Source organism: Eurytemora carolleeae, unplaced genomic scaffold, assembly GCF_000591075.1.
Source record: "Eurytemora carolleeae unplaced genomic scaffold, Eaff_2.0 scaffold519, whole genome shotgun sequence".
Lineage (NCBI taxonomy): Eukaryota > Metazoa > Arthropoda > Copepoda > Calanoida > Temoridae > Eurytemora > Eurytemora carolleeae.
In genome coordinates, this window is record NW_019396424.1 from 201,120 (window position 1) to 221,031 (window position 19,912).

At 31.9% G+C, this 19,912-nt stretch overlaps 1 protein-coding gene across 1 annotated transcript; it reads right to left on the reverse strand.

The window, feature by feature from the left end:
* Window positions 1-5,985: 5,985 nt before the first annotated feature.
* Window positions 5,986-17,360, reverse strand: LOC111703014 (fibroblast growth factor receptor-like 1). The gene is made up of 10 exons (XM_023474852.1): window positions 15,842-17,360; window positions 12,849-13,025; window positions 12,159-12,223; window positions 11,191-11,347; window positions 9,237-9,307; window positions 8,966-9,067; window positions 8,262-8,357; window positions 7,372-7,783; window positions 7,048-7,123; window positions 5,986-6,450 (listed from the first exon to the last, which is right to left on the reverse strand). The coding sequence occupies exons 1-10, from the start codon at window positions 15,873-15,875 to the stop codon at window positions 6,126-6,128; spliced, it is 1,515 nt and encodes a 504-aa protein (XP_023330620.1). The 5' UTR covers window positions 15,876-17,360; the 3' UTR covers window positions 5,986-6,125.
* Window positions 17,361-19,912: the final 2,552 nt, after the last annotated feature.

The window sequence follows — 19,912 nt, forward strand, 5'->3', positions numbered from 1 at the left end:
AATTTCCGGAGAAATATTCTATAGAAATTCTCATGAATTTCTCCAGGAAAAATTCCTGAGAAATTCTAATGAATTTCTTGAGACTATGTTTATCATTCAGTTCCCCAAAAAATCCGTAAAATTGGTGACCAAGCCCTGAGAATTTCTCAGGAATTTCCAGAGAAATATTTTGTAGAAGTTCTGAGGAATTTCTCCAGGAAAAATTCTGAGAAATTCTCAGGAATTTCTCGAACTATGTAATTGGTGACCAAGTCCTGAGAATTTCTCAGGAATTTACGGAGAAATATTCTTAGGAATTTCTTGGAAAAAATTCTGGGGTAAATCTCAGGAATTTCTCAAAACTAATTCTCAAAACTCTGATCCCTTAAAAATCTCCCAAATTGGGGACCTATTCCGGAGAATTTCTCAAGAATTTCCAAGGAATCAGTCACTAGAACTTGTTCTCCTGAAATTTCCCAGAGAATTTCATCAAAGCAAGTCACCAAAACTGGAGAACTTGGAGAAATTTTTCACTTTTGTTACCTGAGTTGTAGGTAGTTCGATAATGATTAACACAAGATCCATACGTCAGCTGCAATTATCGCAGCTGACATGGACAAGAAAATCGCAATCGAAAAATCGCTGAGAGCAGCCTCTAAAAAGATAGTAGATGAATGGCACTCTTATCTTTACTCCCACATCAAGGAAATCAGGATGAGTTATGCTAAATCTAACACATTTAAAAACTCCCAAATTCTAATCAGCTTCTAATAACAAACTCGTAATATCTTCCCGCCCAACTTCAAATAATAGATGGAATTATATTGAAACCCCTAGTTTCCCTCATAATCCTTCTGATTTGAATAAGTTTGCTCAAAAAAGACAACCGTGCAAATCCTTAATTGAAGATGTTACTTTTTATTCATCGATGCTATAAAATATTCCCAACAGCAATATTGACCCCTTGGACAACAGTTTTCAACCAGTTTTTTACCAGTTGTATTGTTATAAAAGAAAATCTAGGTGAAAAAGCTATAAAGAAATATTGTAAATCTCAATAAAGTACATTGTACACCCCTGCTTTTAGCTGGGCTAGATATTTGTTCGAGTAAAATTAAAAAATAGGCTTGTAGGGCGCTTCGAACCCATCTACTATTTCAAATTTTAATTGCTGTTCCATCTGCAAACAACTTCTCTTTTGCACAATATAAAACAATAACAAAAATAAGTTATTTCCGCTCTTGCTGATCCAATAATTGTATAATTTATTTAAACAAAAACACATTTATTAAAGAGTATATGATCCTAGAGGAAAGTGGCTGAATCATCTCGCATAATTGTTTAGTTGAAGCATTAATTTCAGAGATTGTAAATATTGTTTTTGAATAAAAGGTCCAGGGTTTCCCACAATACAAGACAGTTGCAAGCAACTTAAAAGTCGTCTATAATTTGTGCCTTTCTTCTGCTTTGAATATTACCCTAGATAGGAAAAATTTTGGTTTTATTTAATAATATTAACATCTAAACTAAATTCATAATATCTTTTGTAATATTGACGGCACCAAAAAAAAAACAGACCAAATTTCGGAAATGCCAGGACTAAGAGAATTGTGCTGTTATTATTTCAAAAACCATACATGTTCAAGTAGGTTGACGACTAAATGTCACAAATAAATTCAGATATCAAAGACGACTTTTCATATTCTCACTATAACTGTCACTTGCATGTGACATTTTTATTTAAACCAAAAAAAATTTTTTTGCAACGTTTAAGAAGTCCTACCTCCTAAGGAATGCATTTTATATCTGAAAACCTAATAATTCTGTATTTAAAGTGGTTTTTGAAAAGCACATTATGCAAGACGACATTTTAAACTGTATTCGAAATAGTTTATTTTAAGGGAGGTCGTCGACCTCTTAACACTCCCCCCCCCCCCTGTAATTTGGATTATATGTACATCATCGATTAAACACGTTCGCTTGGACTAATGTTTATCTGAACTTGTCCAGTTTTAAATATAGGGACTAGAGATATCTGGTCCAAATTAGCATACAGCCACAGGGTGTCCCGCGAAACATGACAGTTTGTGAATTAGTTTAGAATGTCTTCTTCCATAATATGTTGAGTTGTTTGATACCAAAGACAATAATAAAAATATTATTTGGGAGACATTTTGTAGTATAATTGATTTCAAAGTAAAATATATTTAAACAAAAGATTTCTCTAACGAAATAAAAAGCCTTTAATATCTAATACAGTATAGGGAAGACGACATTCAAAACTATTTATCAACTTTCATGTTTCGTGGGACACCCTGTATGTCCAGTTTAAATATAGGGACTAGAGATATCTGGGCCAAATTAGCATATATTTGTCCAGTTTAACTATGTAGGGACTAGAGATATATGGTCCAAATTAGCATATATTTGTCCAGTTTAACTATATAGGGACCAGAGATATATGGTCCAAATAAGCATATATTTGTCCAGTTTAAACTATAGGGATTGAGATATTGGTCCAAATAAGCTTATATTTGTCCAGTTTTAAATATAGGGACTAGAGATATTGGTCCAAATAACCATATATTTGTCCAGTTTAACTATATAGGGACTAGAGATATATGGTCCAAATAAGCATATATTTGTCCAGTTTAAACTATAGGGACTGAGATATATATGGTCCAAATAAGCATATGTTTGTCCAGTTTTAAATATAGGGACTAGAGATATCTGGTCCAAATAAGCATATATTTGTCCATTTTAAATATAGGGACTGAGATATATGGTCCAAATAAGCATATATTTCTCCAGTTTAAATATAGGGACTAGAGATATCTGGTCCAAATAAGCATATATTTGTCCATTTTAAATATAGGGACTGAGATATATGGTTCAAATAAGCATATATTTTTCCAGTCTAACTATATAGGGACTAGAGATATATGGGCCAAATAAGCATATATTTTTCCAGTTTAACTATATAGGGACTAAAGATATATGGTCCAAATAAGCATTTAGTTGTCCAGTTTAAATATAGGGACTGAGATATTTGGTTCAAATAAGCATATATTTGTCCAGTCTAAATATATAGGGACTAAAGATATATGGTCCAAATAAGCATATATTTGTCAAGTTTCAACAAAATCATAGATAATAAAATCATGGATAATTAGTTTATTATAATACCCGCGGTCATAATATGGCCAGGTATGGGCATTTTTTCTTTAATTTTTCTGTTTTGACTGAGTATCCATTTTGCTTTCAAAACAAACGATTTTTTTCAGTAGGATCGTTATTTTTCATTACTGTACTTTTACTTAAAGAGGGTTATGTTAGGTTCCCAATGGTAACATTAACCCCTTAACAAATTATTTATACACGGTAGTCAAAAATTATATATACACGGTAGTCAAAAAAATTTTCCAAGCATTTCTTAGGATAATTTCAAATTGTTACTCTAAACAGTTAGAGACCCTTTATAATATTACGTCTACGCTCCCTTTAAAATATTACGTCTACGCTCCCTTTAAAATATAGCGTCAACGCTGCCTTTCTAAAATTACGTCTACGCTCCCTTTAAAATATAACGTCAACGCTGCCTTTATAAAATTACGCCTACGCTCCCTTTAAAATATTACGTCTACGCTCCATTTATAATATTACGTCTACGCTCTTTTTAAAATATAACGTCTACGCTCCCTTAAAAATATCACGTTTTCGCTCCCTTTAAAATATTACGTCTATGCTCCATTTATAATATTACGTCTACTCTCCCTTTAAAATATTACGTCTACGCTCCCTTTAAAATATTACGTCTACGCTGCCTTGTCTCTTTCTTTCTTTTAGAAAGTTAGGTTGCATTTATATAACTTCATAAAAAAAATCAAAGAAAATTTAATCTTCTATATATAAATTTGGCTTGTCTGTCTGTCTGTTTGTATCCAATAAACGTCAAAACGGCTGAACCGATCGGGCCCAAATTTTTTGTGGGACATCTAGGGACCCTAGGGAAGGTTTATGAATGATTGAAATTTTAAAAATTTGTCTCCATCAAAATTCGATCTTCATTAAATTGTTGAAAATTTTGAAAATCAACGAAATTTTTTTGTGAAAATCCGCGAATTATTTTTGTTTTGTTTTACGATGTACACAAAGAGAACATGTTCACAATTAATTTAGAAGATGGGCGCGAAGCGCCCTCCAAGGCTAGTATTTTTACAATAGGCTTAAAAGAAAATCGTTCATGTCCATGTTTGAAATAACACACCGGACTAACTGGAGTGAGCAGCATTCGGTTTCTTCTATTTGAAATCAAACGTGTTTTTGTCTTTAACTCAATAATCATTTTCTTTACGGATTTGTTTATGTTATACATTTTTATTCAAAATGCATATGCCGACAAAAAAGTGTTTAATAAAAAAGGCTAAAAAATTATGTTTAATGGGTCAAATTGTGATAGAAAGTCACAGCTTTCTGGAATATTGACAGAGCCGTTAAATCTACGTTATAAGTCATGAACAAAACAGAAATTAATTTATTTTATTACATTTATCATTCAATTACAAACTTTAAAATCGTAAAGCATAATTTAGTTTTTAAAATCTAAGTAATTAATCTAATTTGTTCAAGGTTAAAGACAAGGTGTTCAAGTGAACTAAATACTTACTTAAAACTTTTTTGTCTAATCACTATATCTTTGCAACTAGATAGTGAAAAAAAAACTCTATGTTTAGAATTCATATATTAGTATTTGGTTACAACGATAAAAGAATATAGCTGCAAATATTTAGTTACAGGGTGTCCCACGAAACATGACAGTATGCAGGACGACTTGAATGTCGTCTTGATTTTTGATATAATTTGCTGCGTTTATTTGTCAACCTAATTTTAGAAGTAAATTTCTAGAGATAATAATCACAAAATTTCCCTTGTCCTGCCATTTCCAAAAAGTGGTCTGCCTTTTTTGTGCTTTCAATATTGCCCGAGATATGAAGAATTTCGTTCAGATTTCGACAATTTTGCTTTTATTTAACAAAATTGAAATCTGAACCAAACTCTTTATATCTCCGGTAATATTGAAAGCACAAAAAACGCAGACCACTTTTTGGAAATGCCAGGGCTAGGAGAATTATGTGATAATTGTTTCAAGAATCATACATGTTAAAGTAGATAGAAGACTAAATGTCACAAATAAATTCAAATACCAAAGACGACTTTCAAGTCGTCTTGCTATTGTCATGTTTCGTGGGACACCCTGTAGACTATAAACGCAATAATTTCTCAGAACTAAGTTACATTACATAAAGGAAGTTTTTATTTTATATATGTATATCACAGCAAATCAAGAGTTTATGTCAAGTATTAGAAGATTAGGTAAAGAACTGGGCACAGTTTTATTAATTTGAAATTAACTGTAATTTTGTAAATGTAATTAACAGGACTGTACGTCAGACCCTCCTTTTAGATACATAAAATATCATTTACAATATTTCTTTGTAATTCATTGTCTCATTTACAACTTTTGCTTATTTTTTAAACATGGGGCTTTCAAAAAATATTAACTTTTATTCAAGACTTAAAAGACTGAAAAGACTGAAAAGACTAAAAAGACTGAAAAGACTGAAAAGACTGAAAAGACTGAAAAGACTGAAAAGTCTGAAAAGTTTGAAAAAAAGACTGAAAAGTCTGAAAAGTCTGAAAAGTTTGAAAAGACTGAAAAGACTGAAAAGACTAAAAAGACTGAAAAGACTGAAAAGACTGAGAAGACTGAAAAGACTGAAAAGACTAAAAAAACTGAAAAGTCTGAAAAGTTTGAAAAGACTGAAAAGTCTGAAAAGTTTGAAAAGACTGAAAAGTCTGAAAAGTTTGAAAAGACTGAAAAGACTGAAAAGACTGAAAAGTTTGAAAAGACTGAAAAGACTGAAAAGTCTGAAAAGTTTGAAAAGACTGAAAACTATTGAAATGTGCCATTATTTTTTAAAAACACTTTATTTCCTTTTTCTAATTTTCTCTTTAATTATTTTGTTTTATTTTGTTCCTTAACGATCTACAATTTTTATTTTGTTTGGCAATGAAATTTTCTATTAGTTTTTGATAGCTGCCTTTCATTATTGTAATGTTGACCAGTCAAACCTTATATTAAAGATTTACAAATCAGGATAACGTTTAGTGTACTGTTTATCTTTATTGTTAATTGCTATAAGCCTGCTGGGTGTTCTAGATGAACTAGAAGCATTGTAGGACATTTGCAGAGAGTTGGTTCTACTACCACCTCCCTCACTTAAACTCACTGGAGAGTATTTTGTAGTGTGTGAATATGGAACATCGTAAATATTTGGTTTGGTAACTTCTACCACGTGGGCTTTGTGTCCACTGTGTCCACTAGGTGCTGTGTTGTACTGACTGCTGCATTTTTGCTTGTAAACACTAGGGTTGGTTTGATAGATTAATGTGGAGTGAGATCGATAGTCTCTGCAACAATGTAAAACAATTGATAAAAGAATAAGAATTTATTCTGTGTTTTTTCTAAGTATCTTTTTAAATCTGTTTGTTATAAGGATTAGATACGGTCTTCAATAATCAGTCCCTTTAAAAAAGATATTGAATTTTAATTTAAGTTAACAAATGGAAAATTTATGGTTCTTCTGTTTGTTTTTAACTTTTTTGCTGATTTTCCAAAAATGTCATTTTTCAACAAAGCTTCGCTATAAAGCCCTTAATATGATGTTTTGTCACTGTCAACTCAGGATCATTTCCTTTAAGAATTATAATCAGCTAGAGCAAGCTGTACAGTACATACTATACTATGAAGAAGATGACATCAGTCAGAGAAGAATTAAAGTTACGTATAAATTTAATTATAATCATGTATAATCTCTAATCTAATATCTGAACCAATTTCATGTGTTCAACAAATAAATCATAATATAAGGCAAAACGTGACAGTACGCCCAATAAATGATGCTTTTCTAATGAAATGTGTGTGATGTACACCCTGGCAGGGAGAAGGCATGGTTTGCTAAATGAGAAATTATTTGATATTTGATTATTTTCTCAATTGTTCTTTTCCTAAAGCTTTTATGTCTTCCTCTCAACAAACAAAGAAAGATTATAAAGAGAAGAATGAGAACAAGAGCGGCCAGTCCTGAAATATGATATTATTAACTTTGTCTTTATATCATACCAATAATTCAATAGAAAAGAGGGTTAGAAAAGAGGATTGTTTATCTATTTAAATGCAAAACACAAAGTATACCTAAATATTTGGACATAGGACCATAACTGAGCATAATTTAACGCACAAAGTTCGGCTATGGATTGAATTTCCAAATTTGGGAATTTGTGTATATGTGTATTTTAAGAAAAAAAAATTGACCATGTCTAGATCCTTACCTATGACAAGATAGAGGACCAGCGGAGGTGTTTTGTTATCCAGTGGATTTGTTATAGAGAGTTCTGCTGTTTTAAAATTAAACCCTCCAGCTGAATTTGTTGCAAGACAGACATATAACCCAGAGTTCCCTTCCACAACAGCTGGTATAGCCAGTGTGCTTGTGTACATGTTCTGTCCCTGCCTTTCTATTTGACCCTCCCCGGCATGCACGAGGAGCATGTCACCAATGCTGATACTAAACTGGGAATCAGTTGTTCTCCGCAGCCATTGTATTTCAGGTGTCAGGTTTGATCTGACCTCACAAACTAGAGTTGCTGATTTACCCAGCGAAACAGAGGTGTTAGGAAACCTCTCAATTAGTGGGAGTTCAACCTTTGGAGTTTCCACTGTGAGGGAGAATTGACGACTTGCCTGTAAAATTATATATTTTGTAATCATGATCAGATTTTGAATTGGAAATATTATAGACTGCATATCTTTTTATGAGTATAAGAAGTCTGAATAAAACATAATATTGCTTTAATCCTATGCCCATATTAACCCAGTGTGTTATTCATACTTAAATATCCTTTACTTGAAGCTTTGCCAGCTCAAAATAATTTCTTTCAGGATTAAAATTGTTAAAGATTCTACCAAACAATCATCAACTTTTTTTGAAGCTGTATGAACCAGATAAATCTTGAAAAGTTCAAAGAACATGAGATACAGCAATTGTGCAGTGTAAACAGACCCATTTTACTAAATTAATGATTTAATTAGAGATTAAACTATTTTCTATGAAACAGCATCAAATACACATACGTATTGCATAAATCTTGTGTTTCTATTCCACAATTTTCTGGTTTTCATTGTTAATGTTAAACGTTCGATCTTTGATGTTCTGCTTTACCTGGCCAGCAGTATTGGTTGCTATACAAGTATACAAACCAGAATCTGATTCTTGCACTGATTGTATCTTCAGAAGAGAGTTAGATGATAATAGAACCTAAATAAATATGCACATATCATTATAGATGTGAATTGTCAAAAAAGAGTTTCCTGTCTGCGCGGCGCCCTGACATGGAAGGCAAAATATATTATAATAGAGAAACAGTAGTAAGGGTACTGCTGAGGTTGGTGCTTGCATGCATTCTTGTTAAATTTTGAAAAGTATAACAATGGAGCTTCCATTTTCTTTCTGAATAAATATTTTATAAATATCAGTAGAAACCTCAGTGTTGGGATTGACAAAAAATCCGAATTGTATATAAGAAATTTCGCTCTATTAATCACTATAAAACCTATTGCTGAAAGACTTGGTCCTATTGACAACATTTTGGGTGGCATTCAGAACCATTATATAAGCCCCATGATAAAATGAAAACCTCAAATGCAAATAATAATTTAAAATATACATAAAAGATATTTCAAACAACAGAAGGAACTCGTTTTATCTGTCTATAATTTTTGAGTTTAATGCTAATGGAGAAAAAACTTTTAATCAGTGAGAAAAATCAGTTTGAAAAGTTGTGTATTTTTAAGCTTAAGGAAGCAAAGTGCGCCTATTTTTCCCTAGGCCCTAACCCCAATCAAATTGGCCCTGCATTATTCTACCTTATTATGGAACCAAGATATGTTTGGTGGCGGGACCCCCAGGGATTCACAGTCCAGGGAGAATTGGGACCCAGGGACCTTCTTGTAGAAACTTAATAACTTCTAAACACACCAACAAACATCAGGATATTTTTAAATATTTTGTATTTAAAATTTTTAAGACGCTAAGATAATCTGCTAACGCAAAGACTGATGTTGAAAAACAGATTTTATTGTAAACTTTCGATGACCTAAACTTTCAAATTGATATGATTTGGTTTGGTTTGGTTTCCTGGGTGTTCTCTGTAAAAACCGGTTTTGCAATTGTGTACTCCTGTTTTGGTATCTTTTCTTCGTCATGATCTACAAACAAAGAAATAACATTGAAACAGGATTTCCTGCAGTGATGCTAAAATTAAAGAGATTGGTGACGTAATTTGAAGTGACTCTTCATTAATATTATATTGACATTTCCCATTCACAACAGATACTATACAAACCTATTAAACCTATTAAAACAATAAAGATATCGTCGTTTTTCTTGCTTCAAACCTGTTGAATTATAAGTATTACCGTCTTTTTTTTCTGTACAATAAATCCCCAAGTCCATTTTACAGAGAACCGAAATTGAAAAAAGGAAATTTTCTAAAAAAAAAAATAATGACAACTCCATAAATTCTAATCAGACAATAACAATCTTATTAAGAATAAAAATGGGACACTTTTTTTGATAAAAATACTCAAATCCACTTTGCCCCTGTTCTAATGAAAGTAAGTAAAAACTATTTGGATTTGTATATTTTTTGTAATTAGTCAGACAAAGGATTTTTATAGACAAATGCAAATAGAAGATATATCAAAATATCCGTCTTAAAATAAGTTGAATTCAAACACTTCAAAATCCTAAAATCCAGTAAATCTATATAAACGGCTGAATCGATCAGGCCCAAATTTTGTGTGGGACCTCATGTGACCCTATAGGAAAGGTTTATGGCTAATCAGACTTTAAATATGTATTCTTAAAATATTTTGTCTTAAATTATTAAATAAAAAAAAAAATTAAAAATGCTCGAAAAAAAATTCGCAAATTAAAAACAAATATACTGTACAAAGAGAAAATGCTTACAGATAAAGCCACAGCTAAAAGTTAAAAAAGAAGATGGGTGCGAAGTGCCCTAAAAGCCTAAAAGTAAAATTCAAAAAAAATGTATGTTTCATTAAAAGTTGACACTGGCATGCATACCGTACCCTTCCTTTCCATCTCTTTTCAAGATTTAAGGTTTAAACTTTGAATATATTTTCCTTCATGGATGTTTGAAGTTTGTTTTCAAACTTTTTAAAATAAAGTTTTATGCCCAGGGGGGTAGGGGAGGACAATCGACAGGAGGGTTTCCCTCCCCACACTTGATCAGTAAAATAGAGTATTATACAAAGATGGCTTCATAATTTTATATTGTTGCTTTATTCAATTAAATTATATTTTTAAACTGAGAAATTATCCAAACGCTAATTGATGTGGATGGGAAGTCTTTCTAGTTAGCATGCCATGCCGCAAATCCATGTTGTCTTGTTATTTGCGGTTCAGATGCTCTTGGTGTTAAGGTTGCCCTCCCTCTCTAGCAGGAGGGAGGTATTAATTTGAAGTTATCCAACTTTGAAAATTTTCTGCTAAATCGGTAAAGATGAAGATTAAAGTTTGAAGTTAGAAAATCTGTGCGGGTATATCTTCAAGAGAGTTTATCTACAGGCTTACAGTGTGCACGGAATAAAATGTTTCTGTAAATGACCACTCTAAATTCAAGGGAAAATATTGAAAGGGAATTCTCAACTTAGGTTTAAGAAGATTTTGAGATTAGAGTTTTTTTGGGATTTATTGACAGTTTTGAGATTATAAACTCATAGTTTAAACATTTCAAGGACTAGAGATTATATTTATACGACAATGATTTAAGTTCATAAATAAATAAGAGATAAAATGTTTATAAATTATTTATAGAAAATCAAATAACTTCTCGATATAGTCAATTCGGTTTTAAAATATTTAAATAATTTATCATATTAATGAAAGTTATTGTAAATGGTTTACATATGAAATGTTCTCATATATGTCTATGAAATATTTCCATATCAAATGTACAGATTATAAAAATGTCATCAATTTAAACTATCTTTCATCAAATTTTAGACGGAATAAAAAGTAGCCTGTAGCTGTAGGAGTCAAGCAATAATTTTCAAAAATGCTGAACCTTTGACAATTATTTCTGCTCGAACTGTGACTGAACCAAATCCATTAACACCTCGGCAAGTGTACACTCCAGTGTCAGCTGATTCAATATGGCGGATTTTTAAAACACGTTTTAGTGTTTTCATTCGGGTCCAGGTATGATCTATTACATCACCATTCTGAAAAACAAAACAAGTTTAATGTTATAAATGCAACTAAAAAGGCAAATTTTAAAAAGTTCTTTTGAACAAGGCAGTTTAGATAATGGCAGCTTGGAATGTTGTCTTCTTGAAATGTTGCGGCATCTATTTATAAACCAAATTAATTTGACATATTTAGTAAACACAAAGTTTCCGAATGGGTGAAGAATTTTATTCAATTTTATAAATTGAACTATAATTATTATAGAAATCTTTAAATGAACTGTAAGCGTAGTTTCACAACGGTACCATGAAAAGCTTTGTCTGATCAAGATGAATAAGATATTCTTTTTTTATATCAGAATTTATTAGAATTATTGTTTTTTCATAATGAAACTATTTAAACCAGAAAATTTACCAGATTATAAGGGTATTCATTGTGCATCGTGCCTTTTAAATGGAGGGTCATTTAAAATTAAGACAACAGTCCCTTTAAGTCGATTAGTCCCCTTAAGTCGATTAACTCCTTTCAGTCGATTAGTCCCTTTCAGTCGATTAATACCTTTAAGACGATTATTCCCTTTAAGTCGATTAGTCCCTTTAAGTTCATTAACTCCTTTAAGTCGATTATTCCCCTTAAGTCGATTAGTACCTGTAAGTCGATTAGTCCCTTTAAGTTGATTAACTCCTTTAAGTCGATTATTCCCTTTAAGTCGATTAGTACCTTTAAGTCGATTAGTCCCTTTAAGTCGATTAACTCCTTTAATTCGATTAACTCCTATAAGTCGATTATTCCTTTTAATTCGATTAGTACCTTTAAGTCGATTAGTACCTTTAAGTCGATTAATACCTTTCTCCACTCGATAATTGGTGTAGGTGTGCCGTCTATTGGACATGACACCCGAACCTCTTCTCCTGAATTTACAAATTTCAGTATTTGTAAAAAAAACTTATTCTAGTTTAAAAGTGTATTAATTTTATAAACTGGGAAAGCGAAATAGGGGTTAGGAATATGGTTTCCAGCAGTAAAAAGGCGAACTCGTTTCATGAGAATAAAAAAATGTTCGCCGAAAATTTCTCATTTTTTCAAATTTCGTTCGCTCGCGAAAATTTCGAACATTATTCAGCAAACGATTGTTAAAGTAAAAGAGGAGAAATTATTAATTATGATATAAAGCTTCTAATGCTTAGCTCTCAGAGCAGTTCATTTCACAATTTCTTTTTGCAATTAATTTGTTGCAGCTACAACACTTATGGTTTTCGCAGAATAATTTTTTACGTGAAACGTTGTTTTTGCATTTCTCGCATTTTCACAAACGTTTAAAACATTTACTTTAAGAAACATTTCCAAAAATTATCGTTTTTTTCCATATAGTCGTTTCGTTTTTTGTTTTAAAAAAATCAAAATGAACAATTCGTTAGTTCATATCCTTTTTGAATTGCTAAAATTTTTTTAAGATAAAAATTGTTTCCCTCTGGCCGGCCAAGAAATTGCCCATGGGAGGTCGTAAGAGGTCCGGGAAAACAACGCTTACTTTACCTGAAATTGCTACAATTCTTAGAACAGACACGCTGGCTACAGGAGGTCCTTTTTCCGACCTTCTCATCCTCCGGTCATGTTGACGGTCATCAAACATACCACCCCGGTCATCCAATATGATCCCCCGGTCATCCAACTTCTTATCATCTAACGAACCATTCGTCATTTGTACAACAACTGTATGAGTTTTTTTTATAAAATTTGTAAGAAAATTTACATTTTTTCATATCATATACTATTTTATAATATCCAATTACCTCTTTTTTTAATTTTTTATCTTTATGTCTTTGCTGTACAAAATAGTCCCAAAAATTTTAGATCTATACTGAAAAATTCAAAGTTGCAGTGTAGTCAGGAAAACCATAATTTTAATTTATTTAATTTATATTCATCAAACGGATTAAAACATCCAAAACATTAAAGGAAAACTGCTCATATTTTAGAAAATACAAGTTTTGAAATAAGCATCACAATTAAGCCAACATAACTGCTCGAGATTTTTGAAAATGAACAATTTGGCTCATCAATCAATCAATCGGTAATTGTCTTGTATCTTAAAAACTTAATGTCGGGGACCTTTAATATTTCTATCTTTAAATTTATTAGATTTAAGTCACAGTTAAAATTTTTTTTTGCAACCTCAGGTTACACTTTAACAATTAGTAGAATTTGCTTAGTCAAGCAAACAAAATATATAAGAAGAAAAGAACCAGTAATGTTTCGTGAAAACAGTAATTTCGCTGAGTTTTTGTGGGGATTTAAAATTTTAGGCCAATATCCCTGTATAGGGTTACGGTGCAGTCTTATGTGATGTGTTTTAGGCACAAACAAACAAACACCCAAACAAGCAAAATGAGTTGAGTTTTTGCCACAATCTCGGATTTTCTAATCTCTATATCTTTGTGACCCAATGTCGTAGACCTTAGATATTTCAAACTTTATAATACGTATAGATAAAATAATCTAAGTTTGAAATATCAAAGGTTTGCACCATTAGATTCCAAAGATATTGGAATCAGAAGATTTTAATTTGTGGCAAAAACTCAATTCCTTTACTTATAGAATAGATATCAGTGATATTTCTTTAAAAGTTTGCTAAACCCAAATACACATCAAAATATATCTTCTATTGTATGTTATTGTTATCAATATATATAATACAAGAATGTTTTGTGTAGATACAGTTAAAAGATTGTTCCAAGAATACATTTCATCCAAATAACTAGAAAATATTAAAGGGATTGTGAACGAAATTTCAAGTAACTCTACATCTATCCATCAAACAAACAAAAGTAATTTTAAGAATTAGACAATTTTTGAAATTAAGAAAAACGAATATATTAGTAAAATTTTGGTGTGTGGGTGTAGGAGATCACTAAAAGCATGATTTGATTTGATTTGATCAATCCCATAGTTGCTTATACATAAAGAATTAAAGGGTAAGGTTGTGAATTAGGCATGAAACTCTTATTTAAATGAAGAATCACTTAGAATTAAGGCTACAGTCTCTTTACAAAGTTAGAGTTGTGAAAGTATATTTTCTATTTCTTTTATCTTTCCTCTATTCTTCTCAAAGCAATGTTTTTTTTAATCTTTACTGTATATTTCTACATACAGGGCAGACCACCATAGGGGGGGGGGGGGTAATATGGGGGGGAGGGAAGGGTGCAAGGGTGGCCAGAGGGAGGGTGGGGGAAGAGCAAAGAACTATTTATAAAATCGTTATTCTTCTTTGGGTTAAACTATTTCAAATAATTCATATAGCGACTAAGGACGCCAACTCTCGCCACATAAATTATATTTTTTCTAATTCATTTATCTTTACAACCTAATGTTGTAGACCTTTGATATTTCAAAAGCACACCGTCAAATAACAAAGGTTTACACCAGGTTGCAAAGATATAGGTATCAGGAATATAATAATTGCGGCACTGTTCCTTAAAATTTTAACAATGAAATTTCAACTTTTGAAAATATTTTTCATTAAAAAAATTCTTTTAACTTTTATTTTGTTTGAAAATTAGAAAATTTACTAAGATTTTATTTTGATCAAAAAAAAGTTTCTGCATGTATTCTGTAAATATTTCATCACATATATAGCTTGGGAACCAAGCGTTGTTATAGTTAGTCCCACCATATACCCGGGCTTTGTCGTAAATTATGATTTTAACGTTTTTCCCGTAAAAAGTGGACCCACCTATTTTAGAATCTCAAAACCAAGCTAAGAACATTCATTAAGTTTTCCCGGATTCTCTGATCAAAATTTGTAGCAAATTGGACCAGGGGTTCTTGAGTTGTGATCGGACAAACAGATAATGACGGAAATATTCTCGTATATTTGCCTTGAATTTGTGGAATTTGTGTGAAAAAATGGTTTAACTACTTTATTTAAATAAATGCACCTTGTCACAACAAAAACCTCTTGCTTTTTCTGAATAAAAGTGGGTTTAAAATCGTTTTTTTCCGCCATTTTTTTTGTCTAATGCTTCGGATGGGGGGGGGGGGTAAATACTCCAATAAAATCTCATTTTTCTCTCTTTAAATGCAAGGACATAAAACAAATTGTGTTTTCCTTAAAATTAATCTTTATAATAAAGCTCTTCGTTCATACATATATTTATTTATTATAGTATATATGTTAGATATAGCTGGCCGAATTCTTTTATGGACCAAATTGGCTCAAATTTTTTTAGGGAAACACGGGCTGTACAAAATTGAATTTTTTTCAAAAATCTAATTTTTTTCTTTTAAAATAATTTTTTTTCTTTCTCGAAATTCGATTTTTTGATAATTCCACGGGCACTTGAGCTAGTTTTAAATATATATTCTAAGTTCTAGAGAGAATCAACACATATTTTTGGGGCTAAACCTAGAAACCATGCATCCCTCCCCTCCCCGGCCCCCCTCCCCCTAGGGAAAGCGTCATTGTTTAAGTTATGATGGGATGTACATCAATGCATTTATCACAAAAAAAGTGTTGCTAAAAAACTCTCCTAGCAGTAAGCTTATTCTCTTAAAAATCTTCATGCTTAAATTTGTTTACTCTTTCTTTCTTTTAAATTGTAAAAAGATGGAGGAGACTTATTTTAATGTCACTTTTCAAATTCACTAAGAACTTGTTGATTTTCACATCAGTTTGTTGCTAATTTTTTTTATTATAGCCGTCTCAGCGCGCGGTAACTAAATTTCTTAATATGTTCGTCCATATGTATGCATGATTGTGGTATTTTTCAACCATTTTTTCACAAGTTCTACATCTGGTTCTCAATCTACGAATCTTCTGTAATCTACTGTGTGTGTGAGGTTGGTTTAATGGTTCAGAAAATCCGCGAGATTTTCAGATAGAAATCCACCGGGAGATTGGTCGAGCCGGTACAACACAAACATCTTTCTGGTTGGCTAGGTTGGCAAGGCATCGGTCCGGTACATTATTATTTACTTTGCAGAGGTTTCTGTTCAGTACAGAAATATACATTTTCTACATAATTATACAATATTATTTTAATTTTTTCATATTATTTCTTACGCCCCTGTAGTTTTTTTTTCAATTACTGTAAAACCAAATTCTTAATTGTTGACAAAAAAATGATATCATTACAGTTTTCTCACAATTATTTCTAAATAAAGGAAATTTATTTATATTTGTGTTAGATCGAAGCGTAATTAACTTTCCTAGTTTTAGTGCTGTATTATTGTGAACTGGAAATCTTGATAAAAACTGACATTTCCGAAATTTCACCAGCATTTGTATACTGAAAATCGTACTTCCATTTTGCTGTATTATTTATACGTATTCGCATTTCATTTTCTTGTACTAGCTAGGTAAATTTTTTAAAAACGTATACGACATTGTGACCTCCTAGCTTCTTGAGTTTGTTTTCCATTTTGCCCCATTGTTATAAAACAAATATTTTTTTTTGCTTTTTTATTCTTCTCAATAGCTCTTCAGAGAATTAAATTGAGAATTAAAAACATGTCAAATCTTCATCTTACATGAAATTAACTCTAAGTTGACCTGCACCATAATCATTGTTATTGACATCAATCAATTTTCAGATAGAAATAAAAAGGATAACTCAATCACCTTTGATTAGGGAGGGGAAGAAGACCAGCCACAAATATTTCTCGTCCGAGCCACACTCTCCTCATTTTCTTGTCCGAGCCCGATTCTTAAAGTATTTCGAGTTGGCTCGGAAAAGAAAGTAAGCAGAATGTGGCTCGAACTAGAAATTGTTGAAGCTGGTCTTCCTCCCCTCGATTAAGCAAAGGTAAGAAGGCATGGACTTAAATTTATGTCGACGTATAACCCTTTCAACCTCTTCATGCATATAATTTCTGAAACATTTTTTTTATATTGTCATAGACCCTCATTAACTATCATCATATTATTTTTGACATCTGTTTTTAAGTTTTCGGTGTATCTATTTTTGAATTACTTTATCACCCCCCCCCCTTCATGTATTATCAAGGAAAAATGGTTTTGTAAGTTTGATTCAGTCATTATTATTTATTTTTCATACTTTGAACTCTAAAATGTATTTTTAAATGAGATAAATGAAATTTATAATTGGCAAAGAAGCAATATTTTTCCATTTTTCTTTGATTTAAGCACCACACGGTAAATATACCCCCCCCCCCCTCTCTCTTCCAAAGTGTCCTATGGGTTTGCTGGCATTAGAAATATCAAATCATTAAATAACAGGGTCTGGATCTATTTGATTTTGATTGACAGTTAATATAGTTAGTAGCATCCGGTGAATCTTTCAGGGGGGTAGGAAGGCAGCCCCCTACCTCCAACGAGCTTAATACCCCCTCAAAATTAACCAGAAGTTTACTGTACAAATCTAGCTTCAAAAATATGGTTTACTTGTAGCAAATATCACAGCAATCCCCGTATTTGTTAACCTGAGCATACCTAGATATATTAAACATGAGATACGCTATAAAACATGCATTGTGCTTAGATTAAACTGCAATCATGTCCGGAGATAGCTTAAATATGTTATATATATCCTTGCTAATCTTATAATTAGGTACATTTAACTTTAAATGTTAGGTAAATATGTAACATGATTGTCTTAATCATGTGATCTAGATAACGATGTAGGAATTACGTCAATTCACGTTAACTTGTAACATAAGATATATAAATAAAGTTAGTTTATAGAGTAACTCCGTACTATCTACTGCTAGAGATTAATCCTGAAATCCTGTTTTGATAAAACAGGTCGGATTGTCCCCATCATTTGGGATCGATACAAAACTTGTTTGATAGCTAGGAAATTGTGACATTGTGTGACATTTAGAGAGGATCATCCCCATTATTTGGGATCGATACATAACTTGTTTGATAGGTATGATTGTGTCTCTGTGATGAATTTAGAGTGTCAGATCGTCCCCACCATTTGGGATCGATATATAGCTTGAAGGATAGCTATGCTTGTGTTCCTGTGTGGCATTTAGAGCCTGGATAAATAGCTTGTTGGATAGCTACGCTTGTGTGGCATAATGAGCCAGGCTTATAGCTTGGTTTGATAGCTACAGTGATAGTGGTGTTAATGCAAAGCAAATGATTGACTCATATTTAGGTGTGTTGCTCTAGCGGTGGCATTCTTGCATGATACATACATAATACATATATATTTTTTGAAAAGCTCTAATTCGATTTTTCTTTTTTCTTTTTTTTACTTTTATCTTATAATATTCTTTTCATTTTGTTGGCAATGGTAAAGAACATTAAATAATCCTATTTCTCTTGCTATAACACTGCATCAGCCTAGGATGATCATTTTAGGTACTTCTAAACTGAAGGTTTTAACAACTGTTTGAGAAGAAGTTTCTCTGCCTGAGTCTTTTGATCCTAAACTTACTAGTTTCTTAATTCAAATTAGAGCTAGGATGTATATGTATAGTATTCACCCGTCTACAAGCCGATGATGAAAATTATTTCTAGGGTCGCCTACGAAAGTAGCTCTTATATCAATTAGTAGTTAGCGGGATTGTAACCATGTGGATTGTGTCCTGGTTGACTTTGATAGCATACGGGTTGGACTTGGATAGATATGTTTCGAGAACATGTTATGGATCGTAGGTGTTTACTACATACTTACTTAAAAAGAATAGGGCCAAGAATAAAATTGAAAGAAAATTTGCCTCTCAAGCTTTAAAAGGTAAAAGGTTTTGTTCAATGCCAATGCTTTAATATGCTGTTCTATGCTGTTATATGCTGTTCTATGCTGTTCTATGCTGTTATATGCTGTTATATGCTGTTATATGCTGTTATAGGCTGTTGTATGCTGTTGTATGCTGTTATAGGCTGTTTTAGGCTGTTATAGGCTGTTATATGCTGTTATATGCTGTTCTATGCTGTTCTGTTATAGGCTGTTGTATGCTGTTATATGCTGCTATATGCTGTTATAGGCTGTTCTATGCTGTTCTATGCTGTTCTATGCTGGTATATGCTGTTCTATGCTGTTCTATGCTGTTATATGCCAATGACGTTCAGAATTAACTTCAGTTTAATAAAGTTGCACAAATGATCTCAAAAAGTAATCTAATTTAAATCTGTCGGTATTATTTTTTATATTTTTGAACACCACGTAAATGCCAGTTTCTATATTTTTGTTCTAAATTAAAGCTTTGGTCACCTTAGTCGTTAAGGTTCTATATTAAGTTAATAATAGATAATTTAAATCTTGTCGTGCGCCGAAAATTTTCATTGTTTAGCTGTTGATAATTCTAGTCTTGAAACTATAACTAATCATTGGTTTTAATCTAGAACCCTCCCCCCCACCCCTACATATTCCAGAATGGAAGAAGTTCTCAGTTCCTTCCAACTTTAAACGTCTTCGGATTTCTATACTTAATTGTTTTCTTTGGTTTACTCGGTTCATTTATCTTCCAACAGAAAAAGTATATATAAAGATAGAAAGATAGATGGATAGATGGATAGATGGATAGATGAATAAATAGATTGATTGATAAATAAACACAGTGAGAACCAAAAATCCTTGGAATAGTAAGTAGACTTTTAGACATGAATTTAAATGGTTCAATGAACATAA